Source organism: Bufo gargarizans, chromosome 7 (genome assembly GCF_014858855.1).
Source record: "Bufo gargarizans isolate SCDJY-AF-19 chromosome 7, ASM1485885v1, whole genome shotgun sequence".
In the NCBI taxonomy this organism is placed as follows: domain Eukaryota; kingdom Metazoa; phylum Chordata; class Amphibia; order Anura; family Bufonidae; genus Bufo; species Bufo gargarizans.
In genome coordinates this window covers 131,326,312-131,352,651 of record NC_058086.1, presented here as the reverse complement: position 1 = coordinate 131,352,651, position 26,340 = coordinate 131,326,312, and the positions used below count along the sequence as shown (strand labels likewise).

The window sequence follows — 26,340 nt, the reverse complement described above, 5'->3', positions numbered from 1 at the left end:
GACCGACCTAGTGTCAAAGGTGTCTCTAAGCCTCTTTAGGCACCAGGGTCTAGATGCAACTGCTTTGTTTGCTTCACCTATTACAGGGCCAGCAACTGTTGGAAAACTACAATAATGATATAATAGTATATAGCGCCAACATATTCCGCACAATTTTACAATCAGAGTATATGTACGAGTAAAATCAGACATTACTGGGTAACAAACTAATGAACAATTAAAACAAGAGGAGTGAGGGCCCAATAATAAATAATAAAAGGAGTGAGGTACAATAGGAAGTAGGGAAGGCTCACATGTAAAAAGTGCTTGTTTTGTACATAACTCCAGCAAAGACCATGGCTCTCCGGAGAGTGCAGCTGCCTCTTCCTAGGCCTGTGACCTCATGTGGCGCTATCCCTCTTCCTAGGCCTGTGACATCATGTGGCGCTATCCCTCTTCCTAGGCCTGTGACATCATGTGGCGCTATCCCTCTTCCTAGGCCTGTGACGTCATGTGGCGCTATCCCTCTTCCTAGGCCTGTGACGTCATGTGGCGCTATCCCTCTTCCTAGGCCTGTGATGTCATGTGGCGCTATCCCTCTTCCTAGGCCTGTGACCTCATGTGGCGCTATCCCTCTTCCTAGGCCCGTGACGTCATGTGGCGCTATCCCTCTTCCTAGGCCTGTGACGTCATGTGTCGCTATCCAATGGTAAGCTGCAAGGAGGTTTCAGTAAGCGACACAGTCCCTTTAACATCTGGGTGCCGGGAGTCAGACCCCCACCAATCTGATATTGATGATGTATCCTGAGGAAAGGGTATCAATATTAAACACACAGAACACCCCATTAACTAAATAGGGGAGAACATAAGAAGCTGCATGAGACAGTAACACTTGCTGTTCCTCACAACACGTATAGTGTGAATGAGGCATGCTGGGAATTGTAGTGTCACAACAGCTGGAGTGCTGACCCTTGCTTTGTTACTTTGCCCCCGTTGACAGTCATGCTGTCCATGATATTAGATAAACAGCGAATGTAGTAGTACATCAGGATAAATGTAGTATGTGTACCCCAATGTCTGCAGAACACAGAATTTCCTGCTTCCTAAAATATATCCCTTCCAGACAAGCCTAAACCGCTGTTTATATACATAATAGGCACCTAATATTTGTCTGAATAATTGATTGAACAACGAGACACTCATAATTAGTTCCTAGTCAGGCTGCCGGAGCTGTCTTTCAGTCTCCAAGCTGTTTTAATTTATTAGCAATATATATAAGGAAAATGTATCTGGAGGTTAACAGAAAAGCTTTTTTAATTTATTCCGAGGGGAAAATTAGGGATTTCAGTGGTGTGAACGAGGCAAACTCCATCTTCTCAAAGCATCTGATCATCTTAAATCCTCATACATTTCATATCAGCATTGTATCCTGAGGGGCGAGATATCTTCATATTAACAGTTTCCATTTTAAGCAAATTCTTGCTCCCTTTTAGTTACCCCCATTACTGGAGAATGATTATGTTGGGGGGTGAATATAGACTATAGGATCAGGCTGAGGGGCTAGTGCCACCTTGTTCTTGCTCTCTGATGGTGTACAGTATGTCATGGACAGATGAGTGTAATACTAATTATACAGTATATAACACATATCTGCGTATATCACAAATCCCATCAGTATTTCAGAGTATTCAGAATCAAATGAATCTAATAATTTCATTTTCCTCACATAAGATGCTGGTTACTAGATTTAAAGGGGTTTTCCGAGATTTTTATACTGATGACCTATCCTCAGGACCCCTTCAATCAGCTGTTTGATAAGTCAGTGACACTCTTGTGAGCGCCACCGCCTTCTCCAGCTTTTCCTAGGCCGCTTGATAACACCATCATCCGTCATATGGCCTAGGAGCAGCTCAGGCCTATTGAAGTGAATGGGGCTGAGTGCGAAATCAAGCACAACCGCTATACAAGGTATGGTGCTGTGCTTGGTGTGCTGTAATGTGGCAGCGCAACTCACAAGAGCTCCGGTGCCTGCTCAAATACTCAAGAAGGCCCGGTGTTGGACCCCCACCGATCAGACACTGATGACCTATCCTGAAGATAGGTCATCAGTATAAAAATCTCGGAAAACCCTTTTAATGCTCTTGAACATATTCTCAGGAACATTGACCCTGCTTTCACACCTGAGCGTTTCTCAAACGAGCGTTTTACGCGCGTTTTTGTCGCGCGTTTTTATGCGCGTTTTTTGTAATAGTAAACGCGCGTTTGACGCGCGTTTGTGTGATTGACTGCAGTGTCCTATGGCCACAAACGCGCGTCAAAACGCCCCAAAGAAGCTCAAGTACTTGATCATGCGTCGGGCGTTTTACGTAAAACGCCCAGGTGAGAACCATTCCCATAGGGAAGCATTGGTTTTCATGTGTTGAGCGTTTTACAGCGCGTTTGAACGCGCTGTAAAACGCTCAGGTGTGAACTTAGGGTAAAGCAACCCACAGATTCAAGAAAAAAAAACACATTAACTGGGCAACAAACCGAACGGAAATAACTGAAACATAACTGACACAAAGGGAAACTAATAGATCTCATTGACAGTTTCCGTTTGGGAGAACATGTATTTAGCGTACAGGCAGGACTTTTCACTCAGTTATTTTTTACAAGAGGCAGAGGCTCCTAGTGCAGATGTGAACATAGCCTTAACAGCCGGTTCAGACCTGAGCGTACTGACCTGAGCGCTGTGTATGCGCGATTCTCCGGCGTCTCACATACGCGGCTCCGGTAGTATGCGAACGCCCATTGTCGCGCGTTCCCGGAAGTCTATGTGCGGGAACGCGCGACAAGACGCCCCAAAGAAGCTCCTGTACTTCTTGGGGCGTCGGGCGTTTTACAGCGCGATCGTACGCGCTGTAAAACGCTCAGGTGAGAACCATTCCCATAGGGAATCATTGGTTCTCGCCTGTTCAGCGTTTTACAGCGCGTAGGAACGCGCTGTAAAACGCTCAGGTCTGAACCCAGCCAAAGGAGTTTTTCTGCTTCCCTGTTGACTTCTATGTTATGGACAATCAAATCTGCTTCTAAGAAGTTTTTCTAATTAGCTATCATTCGTACAAGTTGTGCACTGGGAAACTATTGATGGAATTCTGATTGTGGATTTAGCAGGCGAAAGCACACATGTGCCACTGCTAAATCAGTGGCAGATTTTAGCTGTGTTAATATATTAGTAAGGCCTCACGACAGCGGATCTGCAAAAAACAGAAGCCCATTCTAGAAATACCTATTCTTGTCCGCAAAACGGACAAGAATAGGACAGGTTATATTGTTTTTGCTGGGCACACGGAGTGCTGTCTGCATCTTTTGCTGCCCCATTGAAGTGAATGGGTCCGCATCCGAGCCGTCAAAACGGCGGCTTGGATGCGGACCCAAACAACGGCCGTGTGCATGAGGCTTTACCCACTTGTTCAGATTCAGCTAGGACCATTGCTGCAGGACTGTCCTCTTTTAGGGCTCACACAGACAACAGTATTTTTCCTCTGTGATCCCCATTTTTTGCAAATTGCACATGAACCTATTCATTTCTATGGGTCCACATCTGCGAGTCCGTTCCGCAATTTTACAACATGTCCTATTCTTGTCCGTATTTCAGATGAATAATAATTTTTAGTAATGGGTGTGAAAAAAATGTGAATTGCACACAGAAAGTGTCTGTATTTTGCAGATTTGTGGTTTGCGGACCGCAATAAGGACACGGTTGTGTGCATGAGGCCTAAGACAGTAACTTTCAATGGTGCCTATTATAACACCCAACAGTCAAGGTACATTGCCCTGGGAGCCCTCCTGAGCTAACCCTCTTCCCCTTCTGCCCATAAGAGTCCTGATATGACAGATTCTATATGACAAACACCCAGAAATTTCAGAACACAGGTTTCATGAAAATAAATCAGGATGAGACTTGCCTTATATACCTATTATAGCATTGGGTTTATTTCTAAGTAGTTTATGAAATTAAGCTTGTGTACTTGCCTGTTCCTTGTGTGTATCTTCTGCAGCTCCTTTTTATGAATTTGTATAGAGCAGACTAGTGTGGATTGAGCACCATAGTGCTCGGGGGCTCGGGCCGAACACATCCGGGTGCTCGGGTGCTCTACCAAGCACCCGAGTATAATGGAAGTCAATGGGAGAACTCCTACTCTGAAGAGGGGAGGGTGCCTGGTTCAAAGAAAAAGGTCAAAAAATGATGGAAACGCCACTGAAATGGTTCAGGAACAGCATGGGGAGGATGTCTGGATGCATCTTGGACTCCCAGGTCTCTGCTGAGAAACGATGTTGTCTGAGTAGTACGCCACTTTTACAGACTGACAATAATACACACAAAACCAAAGATAAAATCTATTTTAGATAAAAAATTGTTAGGAAACATTCTTTTCTGTATATTTACTTGTATATAAAGTGCAAGTGCTGCTAAAAATTACAAGGAAGAGGCACTCCGATACAACCTGTATATCACATAAAGGAGGGCCTCATTCAAATTGTGGTACAATTTTTCATGTAGTGGGACTCCTACACTCATAAAGCCTATGCATTAAGTGAAAGGGCTGCCAAAAATTACAAGGAACCGGCACTACAATACACCCTTTGTTTCACATAAAGGAGGGCATCATACATAGCCTTGAAAAATTATGATTGATGGTCTGCTGGTAACCCTCAAAAACATTTGAGCAAGGGACTGCTGATCTGACCATCTAAAACATTATAGGTGAGGGCCTGCTGCCGCTTTGGTGACTCTAGATAACCTGGGGCCGATCGCACGTCCCTGTGACGGCGACTATCCATTCGGATGTCTGGCCTATCAACTTTCAATGTTATTGTCAGCGCAAACCTTGGTGACTACGGCTAATGGGGAATCAGGGTTCGATTCCGGAGAGGGAGCCTGAGAAACAGCTATGGCTATCACATCCAAGCAAAACAGCATGCGTGCAAATTACCTGTTAGGTATAATTAGGTGAGGACCTGCAGGTGATCTGACCCTGTAAAAGATTTTAGCTTCAGGCCTACAGGTAAGCTGACGCTGTAAGAGATTTTAGGTGCGGGTCTGCTGGTGAGCTGACCCTGTAAAAGATTGTAGGTGAAAGCCTGCTGGTGAGCTGACCCTGTAAAAGATTGTAGGTGAAAGGCTGCTGGTGAGCTGACCCTGTAAAAAATTATATGCGAGGGCCTGCTGGTGAGCTGACCCTGAAAAATATATATGCAAGGGACTGCTGGTGAGCTGACCCTCAAAAAAATTATATGCGAGGGCCTGCTGGTGAGCTGACCCTGTAAGGCTACTTTCACACTTGCGTTCGGAGCGGATCCGTCTGGTATTTGTACAGACGGATCCGCTCCTATAATGCAAATGATGGTATCCGTTCAGACGGAACCGTCTGCATTATATTTTACTAAAAAAGTACAATTTGTATTCAGACGGATCCGTCCAGACTTTACATTGAAAGTCAATGGGGGGCGGATCCGTTTGAAGATTGAGCCATATTGTGTCACCTTTGAACGGATCCGCCCCCATTGACTTCCATTGTAACTCTGGACGGATCCGTTTGCCTCCGCACGGCCAGGCGGACACCCGAACGCTGCAAGCAGCGTTCAGGTGTCCGCCTGCTGAGCGGAGCGGAGGACAGATGGTACCAGACAGATGCATTCTGAGCGGCCGCTTGTGAGAGCCTTCAAACGGAACTCACAAGCGGAGCCCCGAACTCTAGTGTGAAAGTAGCCTAAAACATTATATGCGAGGGCCTGCTGGTGAGCTGACCCTGTAAAACATTATATGCAAGGGCCTGCTGTTGAGCTGACCCTTTAAAAAATTATATGCGAGGGCCTGCTGATGAGCTGACTCTTAAAAAAATTATATGCGAGGGCCTGCAGCTGAGCCGACCCTGTAAAACATTATATATGAAGAGCATATATGCGAGGGCATTATATGCGACGAATAAGCATGTGTTGATAGGATGGAAGAGGAGAAGGAGGATGAGAAAAGGAAGATTCAACCATATACCCTTGTTTGTGGTGAAAGGGGTGCATGGGAATACAGTGTATTCAGTACATTACAACAACACATTTAAAGTGCCTTTATGTTCATCAGCTTTTGTCCGGTGAAGTCGAGAAGTCATGGTCAATCCAGGCCTTGTTTATTTTTATAGGAGTCAACCTGTCAGCATTTTTCAGTTGACAGGCGGATACGCTTATCTGTTATAATGCCACCAGCAGCACTAAATACCCGTCAGACAAAACGCTGGCGGCAGGGCAGGCCAGCCCCTCCAAGGCGTAGAGCGCCAGTTCATGCTACGTGTCCAGCTTGGACATTCAGTAGTTGTAAGGCACTAAAGGGATCATTGAGGACGCTGACACGGAGGAGGCAGTGGTGTGACTCGGATACACAGATTGTGGACCCATGCGTTTGTCCCACTTATTACAGTGCTTGGATGCCATGTGTCAGATCATGCTGGTGGTGGTGAGGTTGCTACTGTTCACGCCCGGCTCATTTTCGTATGGCATCGGTTGCAAACTACTATTCTTTTGTCGTCCGCACTTTCCTCAAAAAGCACCATACTGCGGAACATCTACCCCTTGGCAAGGGAAATTTCCGCATGGGGTTGCTCCGTGGAACAGATGCGGGCCTGTTTGGTGTGGCCCGCTTTATCCCTCTTACCACCCCACTGCCTCTCCCAGCCTGTTGCGGTGCTGCAGATCCCAACCCCTCTGTACTGCTGTCTTCGCTCGGCTTTCCACCTTCCCAGGTTGGGTCAGTAACCTTATCATCCACAACATCCTCTTCCACTTTCTCACTCTGATCATCCTCCTGATTTGCTGACCTAACCACAACCTCAGTGATTGACAACTGTGTCTCATTCTCTTCATCAACCTCTTGAGACAGTAATTGCGGTTGACTCATTGGCAACTGTGTCTCATCATCATTCACCTCATTAAACAGTAATTGCCGTTCCCTACCATCATCTTCTTGTGACTGTATGCTCAAGAGGTTGGGAATCAGGGCACAAGATCTCATGTCCCTCTTTAAGCGTGCTTGGCAAGAGGGCCAAATCAAGTAATATCGATGAAAAGAGGTCCTCGGAATATCCAAGTGTGGCATCACTTGTTTGGCTAGACTTTACATGGTGGGAGGAAGGAGGATCAGGGTGAGGATTGTGTTGACCAGACTCCTGGCTACTGAGACTGGACTTGGTGGAAGACAGGGTGGTGCTTCACTGACTGGAAGCATTATCTGCTGCAATCCAACCGACCACCTGGTCGCACTGGTCTGACCTCAAGAGTGGTGTTCTGCGCCGCCCTGCAAATTGTGACATGAAGATAGGTATCGTGGATTTTTCTTGAGCTCTTGCAGCAGGCACAGTTTTTCCGCACCCAGGGCCATGGCCTCTGCGTGCACCATCAGCATCACGGCCACTTCCCTGTCCCTTACTGCTTGCCTTTTTCATTTTAAATGTGATATATGCTTGAAAGTATGTCACACGTACAGTAGCGTAGGATTTAGAAGTGTATGCGCAAAAAAATTTACTAAGATATTTGTGATTAGGAAACGTTATACAGGACAGGTACCACAGGTAATGTTACTGTTCGCAGTGTCTATGGACAAATGTGCACTGGATCTTACTGATATTTTAGGGATGCGCACACTTTAAACAGGACATGTGGCGCGGATAATTTAACTGTTCGCAGCGGACGCCGTCTACAGAAAAAGTGCACTGGATGTAACTGATATTTTAGGGATGCACACACTTTAAACAGGAGATGTGGTGCGGATAATTTAACTGTCCACAGCGGACACTGTCTACGGAAAAAGTGCTCTGGATGTCACTAATATTTTATGGGTGCGCGCACTTTAAACAGGAGATGTGGCGCAGATAATTTAACTTTCTGCAGCGGACGCCGTCTGTGGAAAAAGGTATACTGGATGTCACTGATATTTTAGGGATGTGCACACTTTAAACAGGAGATGTGGCGCAGATAATTAAACTTTCTGCAGCGGACGCCGTCTATGGAAAAAGGTATACTGGATGTCACTGATATTTTAGGGATGCGCACACTTTAAACAGGAGATGTGGCGCGGATAATTTAACTGTCCGCAACAGGCACCGTCTACAGAAAAAGTGCACTGGATGTAACTGATATTTTAGGGATGTGCACACTTTAAACAGGAGATGTGGCACAGCTAATCTCACTGTCCACAGCGGACACCATTTACGGAAAAAGTGCACTGAATGTCACTGATATTTTAGGGATTCGCACACTTTACACAGGAGATGTGGCGTGAATAATGTAACTGTCCGCAGCGGCCTATTACACGGTATTTACACTCCCTACACTTTCTGTCCCTTTCTATGCTCTGCTCTCCCTGACTACAAATGAGCCGAACATGCGTCATCGGGTGCTATATAGCACCCGATGACCCGTTCCGGACAGCCAATCACTGTAATGCCAGTAGCCATTACAGTGAGGGCAGTACTTACCAGCACGTTTGTTGGCTGCTACGCAGCCAAGAAAGGTGCGAGGCGGAGACTCGAGACTCGGCTGAGTACGGCCATGTGCCTAGCATCGAGATGCTCGAGCCGGACAGGTGTTCAGTCGAGCATGCTCGATCATCACTAGAGCAGACATATTCTACATTGCTGTACATAGACTGTCATTACTGGCTGTTCCCTGTGGGCTCACAATCTAATTGATATTTTGTAAAGGGAATTTATCATAGACCAACGTTTTACACCCCTAGCTCCTTGGTGCTGTAGATTTCAGTCTTCCTTTACACCAGAAAACTGGCATAAAAAAATATAAATATGCTGGGTGCACCTCTCCCTGCCATTGCCTGCCTCCTTTTCAGGAAAGTGGTGAGTGTGGCGTACAAATGTAATTTGCACAATTTTTTTTTTTTTGTGCAAGTGTTTGGGATTTAGATCCCAACCACCCCCCACCCCCCATATTTTTTTTTATAGCATGACAGTAAACCAACACAAACATAGGGAGAACATATAAACTCCATGTAGATGTTTTCCTCAGTTGGAATCCCGTTCAGGACCCCAATACTATAAGGCAACAGTGCTAACCAGTGTGGGCCACCATGCTGCTCACACATTTTCATGACCCATACCAGACCGTTAGTGTATATATTATAAAAAAAAAAAATGGATTCCTGTTTAGATGGCACCACCATATTCAAAGTGCATGTTCTGTTCTGCATAAGGATAAGGTCCAGGTTACAATAGAATGTAAATGTACATTTCTATTGCACCCTTGGCCATTTTATAAATAAACTTTCCATGACAAATGCTCAGGTTCTTTTTTCCAGCTTCTTGCTGTGATTTTTTTTTACATTTTGTATCCAATTAACAAGCTGCATAAGAAGTGACTACAAATCTCAATAATATTTATAATTAATAATCATCATTCTATTCAGCAATTAAAATGTGGCTCGTAGCTATGCCTGAGGAAATACAGTATAAAACAATCCATAGATGTCATAATAAAAATAAAAAATAAAAAAAAGTCTCATGACTGTAAGATCTGGCAATGAGGTCGGTGGGGAGAACATGAGGTCAAAGGTCACAGTAATGAAGTTCTTCTTGCAGTTCTTATATCGGATCAGATCAATTTCCTTGCTTTAGGTTATTGATCTCACATTCATTGGCCTATCTTCTCCTAGATTGATTGGCGTGTGCAATACGGGGTGGATGAATTTCTGACCCCGAACATCATAAAAGAGAGAGTGGGTGACAGGGTGTCCTGATCTATGGTGGGTCTGTTATTGGTGGTTACTGCGATTCAGTTCGCTAAGCATGAAATAGGAAGCAGGAACTTATGGCAGAGGCACGGTGGGCGAGAAGGCTTCCCGTGCAGATCTGACACTTCAGATGGGCAATGCCTCTCCGCCTGCTAATAGATCAATAATATAAACAGAGTAGCAGTGCCATTTCCTTTCTCAATTAGTTGTAATTAGGATTAATGCACTTCTTTACAGTATCTTTAGTACATACTTAGGAGTTTTCTGGACAGTTCAAGGGGATGCCAGGTGTCCTTTATGGATAGGCGGATTTTCATCTCTCAGGGTTTTCCTTGGAGAGCTTTACATTTTTGTCCTATGAGAGAAACTAAACACTTTACTCTCATTTTCCTGAAAATGGAACAAAGTAACGCTAATGTGTTTACAGCATAGTATCAAAGCAGAGAATGACAGACACTGAGGGCAGCTGTGGGCAGTAGCGTCAGTGAGCTGTAAGTAAAGCCGCTGTCAGGCACCCCTCTCATAGGCAGCTAAGTGCCTGCAGTTGTGTAGACATGGCATTTTAACATGTTTACAGATTAACCCCAGTTTTGCACTCATGTGCCTCTACACAAACACACACCGCCGTGGCCACACACCTGTTTTTGTCCACGTTCTCCTGGGCTTTGCTATAAGCAGCAGCTTCCTCCATCTTCTTCCTATTGTTAAGCATGAGCAAGTGTGTGATCTGCGGCAGAAAATGTGTTAGGATGAAAATTCTTTCTCCTCTGATCCCATAACACAGGAAGGAAGCCTTGCTGTATACAGGAAGACTCTGCTATATCCCTTCGACACGAGTGCTGCAAACTAGTTACATCACATGTATGTGCGTACTGTGTCACTGCTCTACTCCAGTCTGCCACGGGCCACGGCTGAGTATACTGGAAATAATAGCTAAAGATATCACAGAAGGCATTTTATTTTGAAAAGTAAAAAAGAACCGCATGGCATTGTTCATATGTTGAAATATAGGGATTCTGAACATTGTCATCTAATTTTCTTTTTCCTCAAATTTTCTCCGACAACCCTTAAAACTATGAACGTTTTATGACGTAATTATCACCAGGAATCATGTTTGAAATATCTGCAAAGAATTAGCCCCTTCTTACATTACATAAGTTTTCTTTAATGATAGAAGTGAGTACATTTTGGAGATGGGGCAGGTATATGTGGTAGGAATCAATGTCCTGATAAAGCTACTTACTTCTACCACATAAGGCCACGTTCTTCTACCACGCTGCCCTTGGTATACTCTATGGGGGTCATTTACTAACCAGAAATACGCTTATAGTCGGTGTATTTTTGGCGCAGATTGCAAAGGACCTTTGAGCCGCAATCTTTGTCTTTCCGCCGCTCACGTCAGGTCTATAAAAGTGGGCGTGGTGTGGGCGGGCGGGGAAGGGCACAGACTGGCAGGCCCATTTCATTTACCATTTTCTATGCCTGGTTTAGACATAGAAAATGGTCTAAATGTCAGACAACTAGGAAGCTGGCTTACATTTAGAAGCGGCAGTGGATCCACCTTAGTTATGTAGAGGCCGGCGCCTCTGCATATCTCCAGTGGATCCATCGCTAGCTATAGGGGATATTAGACGCCGTTCTTAATAAATGACCCCCGATATGTTTTGGTTCCCGCCAATATATAACTTAGTCATTACTATTTTACACATATCAGCCCTGGAGGAAAATATCTGTCTTTGGGCTTGTTCACACGACCGTGTGAAGCCCGTGCTGTGGACCGCAAATTGCAGTACGCTAAGCACGGGCACCTGCCGTGTGTCAGCTGCATAGGGATAGCGGCCCTATTCACTTGAAGCACAGAACCTCTGAAAGCACTCCGTAGTGCTTCCGTAGTGTTCCGTTCGGTGGTTCCGTTCTGCACCGTTCCGCATCTCCGAATTTGCAGACCCATTGAATAGAAAGGGTCCGCATCCGTGATGCGGAATGCCCACGGAACGGTACCCGTGTATTGCGGATCCGCAAATGCGGTCTGCAATACGGGCACAGGCTTCACACGGTCGTGTGAACGAACACTTTAAGGGAGTCTGTCAGCTACTTTTCTCACATCGAACTGTTTGAATCGCATTATTGTTCATATACACAGTTCACAAATTGTGCTTTTGCCTCCTCTGTGGCTCTGATGGTGAAAAAAAAAAGAAATTTGAAGCGATATGCTAATAAGCTCACAGGTACCCAGGGGCGTTTTCTATTGCTGCAAGTGCCCATAAAATCCCACCTGCGCTCATCACCTATGGGCCCGGGAATGCGACATGCAGTACCCATTGTGGGCAGCTGCATCACTGATTGGACTGCACATGCGCCGTTTGACATGTGCAGGTGCAGAATTTTAGGAGCAGAGACACTGACATAGGCAGAACGCTGGCATGCTTACAGAAAGACAAGGGAGGAGTTATTGACCAGTAACGCCAAGGGGCTTGGGCACTTGCAGCAATAGGAAATGCCCCCTGGGCACTTGCAATCTAACTAGCATATCACTTCAAACGTAGTTTTTTCAGCATTAGGGCCTCAGAGACGGCAGACAAAGGTACCATTTGTGAGCGCTGTATATAAACTATAATGCACTTCATGCATGTTGATGTGAGAAGAGTAGACGACTGACTCCCTTTAAAAAGCAATGTGTGATAAAAAAAAAAATTATCTATCAGGACGGAGCACAGCCTGGGGGGCACCATGTATACCCCCTGAACCAGTAGAGCATACCCCTAAGCCATGTAAAGGGTTAATAACATAGGTTGTTGCTCTATCGAGTTATATTTGAAGACACATTCTCTCTTGATAGCATTGGATTTAATGGCGTGCATTTCTTGATATGGATTTTCTTCTGCTTGTAAATAAATGAATGGTTGGGAAAACTCATAAGGATGTGATATCGTGTCTCTCATCTCGGGTTTTTATTAAATATTTGAATAACTACAGTAATCCCGATATGTTATTAAAGGGAACCTGTCATTCGAGTTAACACAAATTAAACCATTGTCATTATGCCACTGTATTACTTAAATAATGATGGTCTGTCCTCAGGAATGGATAGGTCATCAATATCAGATTGGTGAGGGTCCAACATCTCGCACGCCCACCAATCAGCTGTGTCTGGCAGCCACCTGACATTATACAGTGTACAGAGCAATAGACTTGTACACCATGTAGTGGCCATGCTGGGGTACTGCAGCTCAGCTCTCATTCAAGTGAAGTATGCCTGCGCTGGAAACTACACAGTGTATGGAGCCTTCCATCCACTGTATAATTTATGATACTAACCAAAACAGTTGAAGGGTGGGTATTCAGTGTGTCGGACCCCCACCAATCTGATATTGACGACCTATCATGACTCTTGAGCATAGGTCATCAGTATCTAAGTCTGGGTAAACCCCCTATAACTCCTCCATTTTACTATGAAGGAGAAAAAAGTAGTAATAAATCCGTGTGATTTCTCACCAATAGTCATCTGGGCAATGCAGAAGAAATGACTTTTAGGGTACTTTCACACTAGTGTTATTCTTTTCCGGCATTGCATTCCGCCCCATCCTAGGGGCTCAATACCGGAAAAGAACTGATCAGTGTTATCCTAATTCATTCTGAATGGAGAGCAATCCGTTCAGGATGTCTTCAGTTCAGTCTTTTTGCCTTTTCAGGACAGAGATAATACCGCAGCATGCTGCGGTATTATCTCCGTCCAAAATTCCGGAACACTTGCTGGAATGCCGGATCTGGCATTTTTCCTATTGACATGCATTAATGCCAGAACCGGCCCCGAGTGTTCCAGCAAAACGGATCCAGCATTGCAGTCTGCGAATGCTCAGACCGCCAAAAATTTGAAAAAAATTTATGCCGGATCCGTTTTTCCAGATGACACCGGAGAGACGGATCCGGCATTTCAATGCATTTGTCATACGGATCAGGATCCTGAGCAGTCTGACAAATGCCATCAGTTTGCATGCGTTTTGACGGATCCGGCAGGCAGTTCCGGCGACTGAACTGCCTGCCGGAATCCTCTGCTGCAAGTGTGAAAGTACCCCAATCGCGGTGTCCTCGGTGTTAGCGTGCCTATTGTGCTTTGATTGCCATCCTGTTCGGTAGGGATACCAGTGTGGGATGTCAACTACGGCAGAATGGGTGTGCTAACAGCAGGGACACCATGACTAGTTAACTTAGTAAAACTGAGGATTTAAACAGGGTATTATGAAGCAGTATTGCGGTGGGCCAGTGGTTTAATCACGTAAACCTAAGTGACAAGTTCTCTGTTACTCAAGCCTTTCTTCATTTCTGATAAATAGGAGGGGAACTATTTCATCTGTCCCTGGCATCCCCACTGAACTACATTCTACATTGTTTGTTCTTCATCTTGCTGGAAAGAAAAAAACAAACTATAGGCTTTATATTTAACTGAGAGAGGAGGGGATCTCTCATTGTGGGTAACCACCGGGAAGAGAGTTAGGAGGGACAGGGTGGCAAATTAGCAAAGTGTTACATAGTGATACAAGGCAGCCCCCGATTCCTGGTAAAATCATAGTAAAATCACACAACTTCAGTGCTTCTCCTGCGACCAAATAAAAATAAATAAATCAACCATGTTCTGCATTTCTAGTAAATAAGAACAAGTTAGAAAGCAGATCATAGCTGACCGGCAGAAAAGAAAGTTTTTCTTTCTGATTGGTAAGTGGAACAGGATGCAAAAATTATTACTTTTCACCATTATCTGGTAATTTCCCGTCAGTTCTTCATCCTGTAAAAATCGGAATGTGCTTCCTTTTGTAGGGATTCCTGAATTACAGTGGACACAGCTAGTGCTCAAAAAGACAATAATCCAAGAACGCAGCTGTCAAATAGCGAGTGACACGCACGCTTACATTGTGCTCAGCTGCTATTTGCCCATTTGGGGTTTCCAATGAAATGTAGAACATTCAAGCTCTTCCACCAGGAATACCATGTGTAGGCTGGTGCTTATCCATGAATGAGTCTTACTCCAAGTTCCTCTTTACAGCAGAATCTAAAAGACAAATCCCACCACAAGCCAGCCAGGATGTGTTTTACTACACTGTACCACTCGCGACTTGTTAACTTTAGTGGGGCTATGTTGCAATTCCAGGCACAGAGCCTAGTTGGTAAAGGATCTGCTCTTCTCGTATTCCATTGTCCCCCTATATTTTTATGCTGAATAAATCACACATGCAGTAGTTGTAACACTCTGCTCACACTTAGTTTTGTGAACACATTGGAAATAAGTGTTAGAAAAGCCACCAACCATATACACAGCCCCCTATATTAGTATTATACACATACGCCACTGAGATCTGACCGGATTCACTTTGTAAAAATGATTAGGCTAAATGCACACAATCAGAATTACGGGTGGATTTTCCATAGGTCAGGTACATTCTATGAGAATTTGAAATTCTCATGTACACAGTGTGGATTTTTTTTTCCGTGCGGATTTTAAAATCTGCAGCGTGTCAATTTATTTTATTTTTCTGACAGGATTTTCTCCATTCACTTCAGTGGGGAGAGGAAAATTTACACCAAATCCACATGTAAATCTGCACCAATTTATTCAGATTGTCCGCACGGATTTCCCTGTGAACGCCTGCGGATTTTCTGCACATAAATCCTGAATGTGTACATGAAAAGAAATCTAAAAAACTGCTTAGGTATGATAGACATGTAACCAGCAGTAGTTATGTACAGCACATAGGGAGTCTGCGCGTCATTTCCGTTAATCGATATAACCTGTGTGATCCAAGCTCTGGTGTTAAGTTGAAACACATAATTACTGGTCCGTATACCTTTTTGGAAACTATGTCATAAGAAGTGTAAAGAGTCATTTCCTGTTAAATGATGATTAATACCTGGGATTTGATGAGAGTGGAGCTGGGTATTTGACATAGCATTTTTCTAACCAGTTTACAGCCGTTTTGCTCTTTCCTGAAAACAGGACGTCTTTAATCATTAACGATGCTGCCCCTGAGAACACTCACCCCTCTAACAATACTGCTCCTGTATGACTCTCATTCCTGCACATAGCATCAATATTGGGAAGTCTCACGTCTCTACAAGCCAAGATAATTCTGCCTACCTCCCGTAATTAATGGGATAAATATATATGTATACTCCTGGACTCTGAGGGGACCAGACCAGGTTCCCAGAGAAGAAAGCATCTGGTATACAAATCTTTAATTCTTCTCCTACTGCTGACACAAATTCCTACCAGGAAAAGAGAGATAATTTCATATAAAGATAAGGACAGGTGTTCCAAGAGTTCTGCCACACTCGTGAGTTATCGTGGGAGAGGACAGGTGGTTCACCTTTATTCACACACAGTATAGTGCAAGCCAAAGATTATGGGGACAGCCTTCTTGCCTGAGCTGTTCCTAACAGCATTTTGAGGTATGCTTTATAATAGCCTTTTGGGCTATACACATGACAGACTAGAGGGTACTCAGCTTCTATGGGAGAGTTTCTAGACATGCTCTGTGACCTGAGCAGAGGTCATTTTGCAGGAAGGGAGAGTAGATGAGCTGGGACCATAATCTATTGTAAATGGTGGATCCTAATGAGATGACAAGTGAAAAGTCATTCCCAAGGAACAGGAATTGTCAGCCTATTAATAGGCTTAGTGGCCAATTTCAAAACTGCAGGATTTTAGGATTTTTTTAAATATTGACCATGACATAGAAAACTAAAAATAATCAACAAACATTCTTAAAAATATACTCCTCGACATTCAAATTGCAGCACCAAGAAGCAAATCTATCCTCTTCAATGATAAGTCCCACTTTTGTCACAGATGTAATTATAGCCAAAGATTGGTCTGGAGACCACGTGGTCAATGTGATAAAGAGCCATTCACAAGAGAACATCACACTGGTCCTACTCCTGGGATTATGGTGTGGAGGTTACATAATGTACTTCATTTTACATACAGTACCGTAATCATTTCTCCAGTGTCCCAGGGCTGTTTATCATCAGGACAATTCCAGGCCGCATGTTGCTTGTGCTACTGTGAGTAGCCTGTGTGTCCTAAATCTGTTACCATGGTGTGCAGTATCTCCGGACTTGTCTCTCATCAAGCACATCTGGGACGTCATTGGTCGGCAATTGCAGAGGGAGCCGCCAGCAGCAGATCTTGATGACATGTGCCCAAGTGCATTCATTGTGGCAGATCATTTCTCATTCCTCCAAACTTTGGAACGCTTTTACTAATCCAAGCCATTCTGAGATTGTTTTCTCGTGACACATTGTACTTCATGATAGTCATAAATTTGAGTCAATATATTTCACCTTTATTTATGAAAAAATCCCAAATTTACCAAAATATTAAAAAATGTGCAATTTTCTAAATTTACAATTCTCTGCTTTTAAAACAGAAAGTGATACCTCATAAAATATTTATTACTTAAAGAGGACCTTTCACCAGAATAAAACTTCTAAACTAACTATACAGACATGGAGAGCGGCGCCCAGGGATCCCCCTGCACTTACTGTTATACCTGGGCGCCGCTCCGTTCTCCCGGTATAGCCTCCGGTATCTTCATAGTTAGGCTCCACCCAGTGGAACCTGCCGACGTCTCCTTCTCCCATGCTGTAGTGCTGGCCAATCGCAGCGCTCAGCTCATAGCCTAAGAGAAAAAAAGCCTCTCAGGCTATGAGCTGAAGATACCGGAGGCTATACCGGGAGAACGGAGCGGCGCCCAGGTATAACAGTAAGTGCAGGGGGATCCCTGGGCGCCGCTCTACATGTCTGTATAGTTAGTTTAGATGTTTTATTCTGGTGAAAGGTCCTCTTTAACATTCCCCATATGTCTACTTTATGTTGGCATAATTTTCTAAATGTCATTTTTTTTTTAGGGTGCTAGAAGGTTTAGAATTTTAGAAGCAATTCTTAAACTTTTTAAGAAAATTTCCAAAACCCACTTTCTAAGGACCAGTTCAGTTCTAAAGTGGGGCTTAAATAATAGATCCAACCAATAAATGACATTTTAGAAATGACACCCCTTAAACTATTCAAAACTGGTTTTAGAAATGTTGTTAACTCTTTAGGTATTGCACAGGAATGAAAGCAAAATAGAGGTGAAATTTCAAAATGTCCCTTTTTTTTTGCAGATTTTCCATTTTAATAATTTTTTTCCTGGAACACATCAAGGGTTAACAACAAAACAAACCCTAATATTTATTACCTTGATTCTTCAGTTTGCAGAAACATCCCATATGTGGTCGTATACCACTGTTTGGGCACAGAAGGCAAGGAGTGCTATATGGTTTTTGGAGGGCAGATTTTTCTGGAATGGTCTTTAGGCACCATGTTGCATTTGAAGAGGGCCTGAGGTACCCCACAATGAAAACCTCCAAAAAGTGACCATATTTTGTAAACTACAGCACCCAAGGAGTTTTTAAGGGGTGTAGCGAACATTTCACTCAACAGCTGTTTCATAGAATTTTTAATACTTTTATGTGAAAATGAAATATATATTTTTTTTTTACAAGAAAATGGTGCTTTAGGCCCAAACTTTCTGTTTCACAAAAGATAACAGGAGAATATCCCCCCCCCCCCCAATTTGCTACCCACTTTCTCCTGAATACAGTAACACCCCAATTGTGGTAAATTGTTATTTGGGGATATGCCCTTCAGAAGGGAATGAGCGGCATCTGGATTTTCTAATATGTAATTTTCTGTCATGGTTTTTAAGAGCAATAACTTTTTTTATTTTTGTTGATTGAGCTGCGTGAGGGCTTATTTGGGGGTACATTTGGATTTCTGGTTGCATTTTATCTCATTTTTGGGATGTGAAAGCTGTTTGGTTTCATTTTTCTAATCTTTTTTTACACCATTCACTTGATGGGGTAGATCATGTGATATTTTTATAGATCCGGTCATTACAGACGCAATGATATCAAATATGTCTTTTTTTTTTCTTTAGAAATAAATAAATTATGTTTTTGTGTTGCTATTTTCTTAGAGCCATATTTATCTCATTTTTCTGGCTATAGTCTTGTGTGAGGCCTTGTTTTTTTGCGGGACGAGGTGACGTTTTTACTGCTACCATTTTGGGGTACATACGACTTTTTGATTGATTGATATTATGTTTTTTGTGAAGTGAATAAAAAAAAACAGTTTTGGCATACTTTTATTTAATTTTTTTACACCGTTCACTTGATGGGGTAGATCATGTGATATTTTTGTAGAATTGGTTGTTACGGACATGGTGATACTTAATTTTTTTAATTTTTAATTTTACACTTTGTGTCCCCCATAAGGTCATACAATGTACTGGAGGACATTTAACTTCATTATTTTTTTTTTCACAATTTATTTCTCCTGTAACTGGGGCTGACATATAGCCCCAGTTACAGTGGAAATACACCCCCCAGAGAGGCTGTACTGCAGAATGCAGTACAGCATCAGTGCAGGGCTGATCATGGTCTATGGAAGACCCAACAGCTCCTGCACTCCCCTAGCTCCAGGGGGTCACATGACCACCGGACCGGGACAGGAAGCGGTATATCGCTTCCTGATCTGTATACACAGCGCTCATTGAGTGCTGTGTATGCAGCGATCTAGAAGGCAGGGACACCCAGGGACAGTCCCTGCCTTCTCCCTGGGGGTGCCCTGCTGTCACTGACAGTGGGCCCCCCGATTGGCAGCTGCACGATTAGCGTACAGCTGAGATCTCTGAATGGACGTTTCAGAACATCCATTCAGAGATAAACCAACCACCCAAGAATGTTTATAGTCAATGGGCGGACAGGAAGTAGTTAAGTTAACCACTTCTTTACCAGAGTGTTTACCCCCCACCTTACTAGGTCAATTTTTCAGTTTTAGCAATAGGCCAATCTACCTGCAAAATCTATTTAATTTCTGAGCCAGCCTATGTGTATTTGATATTATTATTCACATTAAACCTTTCTTTTGTGCCATTAGATGGCAAATATAAAAAAACTATTATTAAAAACCGAAAATTATGAAAACATTTATATTTTTCCTTTCTTATCAATTTTTATTTCTAATTGTCACAAAAGATTTCAAGACAAAATATTTCTAAAAACATTGCCGTATATTAATACTGTGAAAATGGATGCTACAAATGTAATTTACCTACTGGCTGGGATCACTACAAGACTTCAAAGGACTGCCAAAAACATTAGAAACTCCTTTAAAGTGACTATCTTTTTTTTAATGTTGACACCTCTACCACTCCCCCAGCCCCCCAAGGAATTAATATTGGGGAAATGTGGACATTTTAAGCTTTTGATATCTTTAAAAATATGCATGGTTTTGTTTATTTTACACATTTATTTATGATAGAGAAAAAAAGTTCACATTACAACCAGCAGTGGTCGAGCTCACATCAAGAATCTTAGCTAAATGTGCTCCTGTCAGCTTTTCTTCGCAGTTGACAGCTTGTCACTACGATCTTATGTGCGGAGACCACTTTGGCTAGTCTCTGGTATCTTCACTGTGACCGCAGCTGTCTATTGACGGCCACAGGGCGCCGGCAGATCGTAATCTAACCTGCCACTTTTATTCAGTGGGTTACAGATGACAGTTTTCCACGCCGACATATAAAGTCATGCGGCAGTAAGTGGGTAACCTTGATGATTTATTTAATTTTATTTACCTGTTGGTCGGTAATGGATCTTTTATATGGACAAATTTCCTTATCGGGAAAGACAGCCATTCGACAATATAGCATGTCAGCTATGTTTTGCTCTGCTCACATAAAGCAATCATTGTCACTGTATATGACTGAAGGATTGTCATATTTCTTCACATACATTTTACATGGGAAGATGTGCTGCTGACAAATGGTGACTTTATGTTCGGAGTAAAAGATTTCATCAATGATAAATGAGTGTTTACACAGAGCAGTGATCGGAAATCAACCTTTCTATGAACGTGTGTTCACTCAGTCATCTTCCTGTGTAAATGGGCGTTAATTGCGGATACATTCATGGTGGATTACTGGCGAGTTTGATTCACGTTGATTCAAGTTAATTAACTAATTCATTATTGAGCAGTAAATATGTGTACCATATATCATTACAGGTAGATGATCAGATGAAGCTTTTGCAAAATTGTTGGAGTGAGTTGCTAATTCTGGATCACATATTCCGGCAAGTTCTACATGGGAAAGAAGGCTCCATTCTCCTGGTTACAGGCCAACAAGTAAGTTCTGGCGTAGAGATGTAGTTTACAACAGATTTTTGATTGGTCACATTTTTGAAACCGCTAATTGTTTATTTACTTTATAGCGCCATAACCTTCTAGGGCGCTTTATATATGAAATACAGGGGGGATACAATACATGACACGAACAAACGATAAAAATAAGCTAGTTCAATAACAGTGAGTTACCGAGTAAAAGGTTCAGAGGGAGACATAGGGCTTGGTTTGCGAGACACTTTCTATCATCCATATGGTGAAATAGGTATTTGAGATACTTATCAATGGCTCGGCTCAGTCAGGTACTTCCTCTCCTTGACAAGAGCCAATGTATGGAGACTCATTCAGGCTCCTCCTCTGTGCAGTGGGATAGCGGTGAAGTCTCATTCTGGTCTGAGTGAGAAGATGTCCTGGCTGAAGTTAACATACAGAGTGGTGTTACGAGTCTTGCCATATCTTGTGAGATCACACTCAAGCACGGTGCTCTGGACAGTTTTAGAGTGGGGAGAAATCCTTCTCTTTCGGCTTAGCAAAATGGCTGTCACCTCCTTGGCAATTTGCATATCAGGAGTGTAAGTTTAGGACATCTCAAGAAGGTGGGGGCTCATGCAAATAAAACAAGCAATGGCATGCTCAGGGAAGCAGTGCTATTTAGCCCATACAAACTGTTAACATTTTTAGTATGGAGACAGGTCCTCTTTACCATGTATATTGTGGTGGCATGTTGCTGACCATACAAAAGTAGTGACAAGTCAGCCCTGGTGTGATCAAATATACATTAAGAGGGATGCAATAGCATGTGCATTTACTGACAGACCCAGGAACAAATATAAGATAAAAAGTGACTTACCACATCTATTTCTGGACACACGGCACCACAACAGGTGCGCATTGTCACAGCTGTCACTAACACACTGAACTTGTCACCTGTTTCCATGCGTGCATTTCACAGGAAGAACTTAGGGTGACTTTATTGACTTTGACATGCTATAGGGTTAAAGGGCAGTCCAACTGTAAAGAAATTTAATGACAGAGACATGTATAATGAGGCAAAGGGTTAACCACACATAGGTGAGTGGCATACTTAATGGGATAAAGGTCAATCCCCTATGGAAGCAAACGTTTTGTTTGTTAAAAAGATACCAAAGCGGCAGACTCCTGGTAGGACACGGAGTCTGCCACAAACTTGTACTTGCTATAGGTGTTTTGCTTCTGCCCGATCTGTGGATAAACCTTATGCAATTAGTCCTTGTCCTAGGAGGAATATGAATGGCTTTTGATTATCAAAATTACACAATCAAGCCCTGGAATGAAGACGGGGTATTCCAAGGATGGGCAGATGCCACAGTGATAGTTGAAGTTAGCAACGAATGGTGCTTTCTAATGCACGCTTTGCTAAAATCAGCTGAGCAGTCAAAATTTGTATATTGTGGTAAGCAACTCGTCCAAGGTGGTGGTGGGGTGAATATAGCATGTTAATAAAAAGCACTGATCCAGAAACATGTCTGCCCCAGGTTCAAGTATACAAATTCATAGAAACAGCTGAAGAATAATTTGTTTATGATATGAGCTTCATTACTTTTTAGATGGTGTTTACTGTTAATGGCCCAATTTATAAATTTTGGGGTAGAAAGGTTTACCATTTAAAGCTTTCCCAGGGGTGAGTTGTGAGATGGGACACAGCAACAGGTTTTAAAAGGATAACTATGAAAATCTTGTTTTTAGCTATGTCAGGCTAGTTTCACACTAGCGCTAACATTTTCCTGCAGGCTGTACCGGCAGATGAACAGCCTGCTGGAATTCCTCACAGCTGGCATTGCTGGATGCTACTTTTCCTCACCAGGGACAAAAAACTCTGCTTGCAGCGGTATTTGTTCAACCCATTCTTGCCACTGATGCCGGAAAGAGGACGGATTCCTGCCAGGTCCCATTATAGTCAATGGGCTCCAGCAGGTAAAGGTAGTGTCTGGCTATGCTGGATGCAATGAACTCCAGCAGGCTGTTCCTCTGCCAGAACATTTTAGCGCTAGTGTGAAACTAGCCATATGTCCATAAACTAAATTATGAAAAAATATAAATATTAAGAATTTGTGTTACAAGAACACCATTTTACCATCTCCTTCTTCTCAATGACTGGCTTGGATCAAACCACTTTTAAAGTAAGTAAGGTGGCCCTACATATGAGATGAATGTTGGGAAATCTCATCAATCTCAGCTGAGACTGGTCTAACATCTTTCGAGTATGGTACCTCCTGGCTCTCCCCCTATGGCAGATATCATGGGAAAGTAAGATTGGGCTATTGAATTTCAACATCATCCATTTGTTCTGAAAGGACATAACCTGGAACCAGAATTGGGAGGGATAGCTGTCAGCCGGTTGAGTAGCTGGCCTTATAGCTATCCTGCTTAAGGAGAAACCTTTCCCTGCTTTGGTATAGCTCCACACAGAGATGAGTCTGTATACAATGGCCCACATTTATTAAGTGGTTTACCTTGTTTTATGGTGGAAACTGGACCATTAACATTTCTCAAATTTGGATGTGACTTTTTTTGGTGCTAACCAAATTTAGAAATTGACCAGAAAAGTAGCCAATTCCTCCAAAGAAGAAGCAGTTTAAGTCAGATTTATTAACTAGAAGGGGCGGAAATTGGGCATAAATTGTTGGTACTCTTTTGAACATTAACAATATATTGTCATCAACAATATATTTATTTTGAGTGTTTTGTTAAAAATACATAGGTAAAAATGCTTCTTTCTTCTCTCCAACATTTATTACTGCATGTGCATCCCTATGATTGTCATTATTATTGTCACTCTGGTGATATTTGGCCATTAGTGAATGACCTCAGTGTTAAACAGTGACATGTATGTGTTTAAGTGCAGTTGTGCAGGAAGTCCAGACCATGGACATAAGGCAGGCTCATTATGTATAGTACCGGAGCTTGGCTCTTCAAATGTTTCTCTATATGTGCTGCTGTATTTGCTTTTGTAAAGCGGGTGACCAGAGCAAACTTTATTATCCGTTACAGACCTTAAAAGTATATCTCAAATACAATAGCCTCTATATCCCCACACTTTTTTACTGAAGCCATGCATTCTGGGAAAGGATGGATTATGAGCATGGCTTAATCTGGCCGGGCTAGGAAGTTCAACAACTCCAAACCTTATATTTTCTTCATTTAAAAATAAAACTATTAATAAGATTGCTCCCTGACTCCCTATTTGTAATTGCAAATTCTTGCAAGAGAATCTCTAGATGACCCGATTGAAGCTGAGGGGGGAGGATGGTGCACATAATTATGGAAATTAACCATCAATACATATAAAAAATTCATCTTACTTGTTCTGGCTGACTGACAGGTAGGGAAGGGGGATACTGAAATGATATTGCTGCGGCTGCAGATATTCAGCGCACTCATAGTTTGCGGTTATTTGCTTCAGTGGCGTGCCCTCTCCTGAGTATATTAACGTTAGGGTAATTAATGAGCAAAAATCGTGTGATGTAAAGTAATTTGAACTTCTAGAACAAATTAAGAAGTATTATACATAGTCAACGCCTTTGCGTGGATTGTATGTACAATATATACGTAGTAACCAGTGCAGATCATTTCCATTCTGGACGTCTCAATAGCTAATGCTTTACTTGGTACAGTATACTTGAAAACAATACAAATCTCTCTAAATTCTGATTAAACGCATGCTATTCTCATCTCTTTTAGGTGGATTACTCTGTTATTGCCACACAGGCTGGTACCACGTTAAACAACCTCATGAGCCATGCTCAAGATCTGGTGGCCAAACTTCGATCACTACAGTTCGACCTAAGAGAATTTGTGTGTCTGAAATTCTTAGTGCTCTTCAGTCTTGGTAAGTATATGGCCATTCAGCTCTACTTAGTTCTAAGCAGCAATTATTTTAAGAAGACAGAAGCTGACATGATGGACACAACATATATATATATATAGATCTCATTGACTTATAATGGGTATGATATATTTTGGGTTTTCTTGCCAGGAGACTAGTGTAGTACACCACGCTATTCTGCTCTTCAAAAAGTAGTACGAACGTAACCTGACAGCAGTGTGAACATAGTCTAACACACAAATCCCTGAGTCTTACAGCAATACTAAAGGAAGATGTTGCTTTAAATATAGAATAGTGTTTTTTGGAAGGGCTAAAATGAATACTAGTGAAACATGTCTGGGCATTAGTTGTAGGACTGTTCGGATGCTGAGAGGACTACATGGAAAAATAAATTGCCATTGTAAATGTAAAATGTGATGGTCACACCATATAGTCATAGTACATTACACACAGCCCACTGAAGTAAGTCAGCACCTTAGTAGTTTTCAGAGCCGACAACCAAATTTTACTCTAATTAAGTTAGACAATTATGGAATCCCCCTTCCTTTGTAAGCTTAGGGTGACCATACACATCAGATGAATGCAGGAACGGACCACCATCCGATGTGTATGGTGATGTATTTCAACATCCTGAGTCCTGACATTCCCAAGTGGCCATAGTTTGGTCTTCTCTCCCTACTCTTTACACATGCATGCTCAAACTGTAGCATGAATTCACAGGCAGAGCCCCCATTGATATCAAAGGGGAAGATCTGCATGCATTTTGGAATGGAATCTGTGCCAAAATATGTGCCAAAGAAACCCTGTGAGAACATACCACACATTGTATCAGCTATCTTTCACCTTTTGTTTTTCACTTTAAAGGTTAGTTTTGCTTTTATACTTCTTTTCAGTCATTCTGTTATTTGCCTCTTTATACACTTTGTAGTTATTACAGCAGTATAATGTAGGAAGAACGTCCTTAGAACAAAATATTGCATTAAGCAAAGTGCTGAAAGGATTTCTGGGAAACTCAAAGAAACTTCTGTAGTTACTTGAACTTGCTGGAGATTCCAGGTGATGTGTCTTGTTGAGAACCTGGACACCTCATTATGGATATTCAGATATTGTCATGGGTTCATGTTTCAAGGTCACAGACATCAGAATTTTTGCTAACTTACCTTCATGGCGTTTGCGCAGGGATGCTGATGGAAGGGGGTGACTCTGTGATATTGAAGATGCCATTACACAACTGTAGAATCCCGAATGCAATGTCTACACACCTTCTCTACTTAGCTCGTTGTCTCCTCTAGTTCTCATCTTGATATTTGTCATAATCAATATATATGTATATGGAGTGAATATATATAACTGCTCTCACTGGTCTACACCCTGTCCTGCAGAATTGTTTCTTCTGGAATCCCATGCTATTGATTTACCTGGGAGCCAGTAATTCCCTGTAGAGTAGACAAAAGTGAGGCAGTGAGACAGGTAAAGCATCACGCACGTGAGGAATGCTCTCCTGGATTG

The 26,340-nt window shown here is 42.6% G+C and overlaps 1 protein-coding gene across 3 annotated transcripts in view; it reads left to right on the top strand.

The window, feature by feature from the left end:
* The window catches only part of NR5A2 (nuclear receptor subfamily 5 group A member 2), a 103,918-nt gene that overhangs the window by 54,430 nt on the left and 23,148 nt on the right, over positions 1 to 26,340 (top strand). For all 3 annotated transcript variants that reach the window (XM_044301704.1, XM_044301703.1, XM_044301705.1), the window contains 2 exons: positions 20,850 to 20,969; positions 24,687 to 24,834. In XM_044301704.1, the coding sequence (XP_044157639.1) occupies positions 20,850 to 20,969; positions 24,687 to 24,834 (268 nt within the window). The remainder of the gene's footprint in view (positions 1 to 20,849; positions 20,970 to 24,686; positions 24,835 to 26,340) is intronic.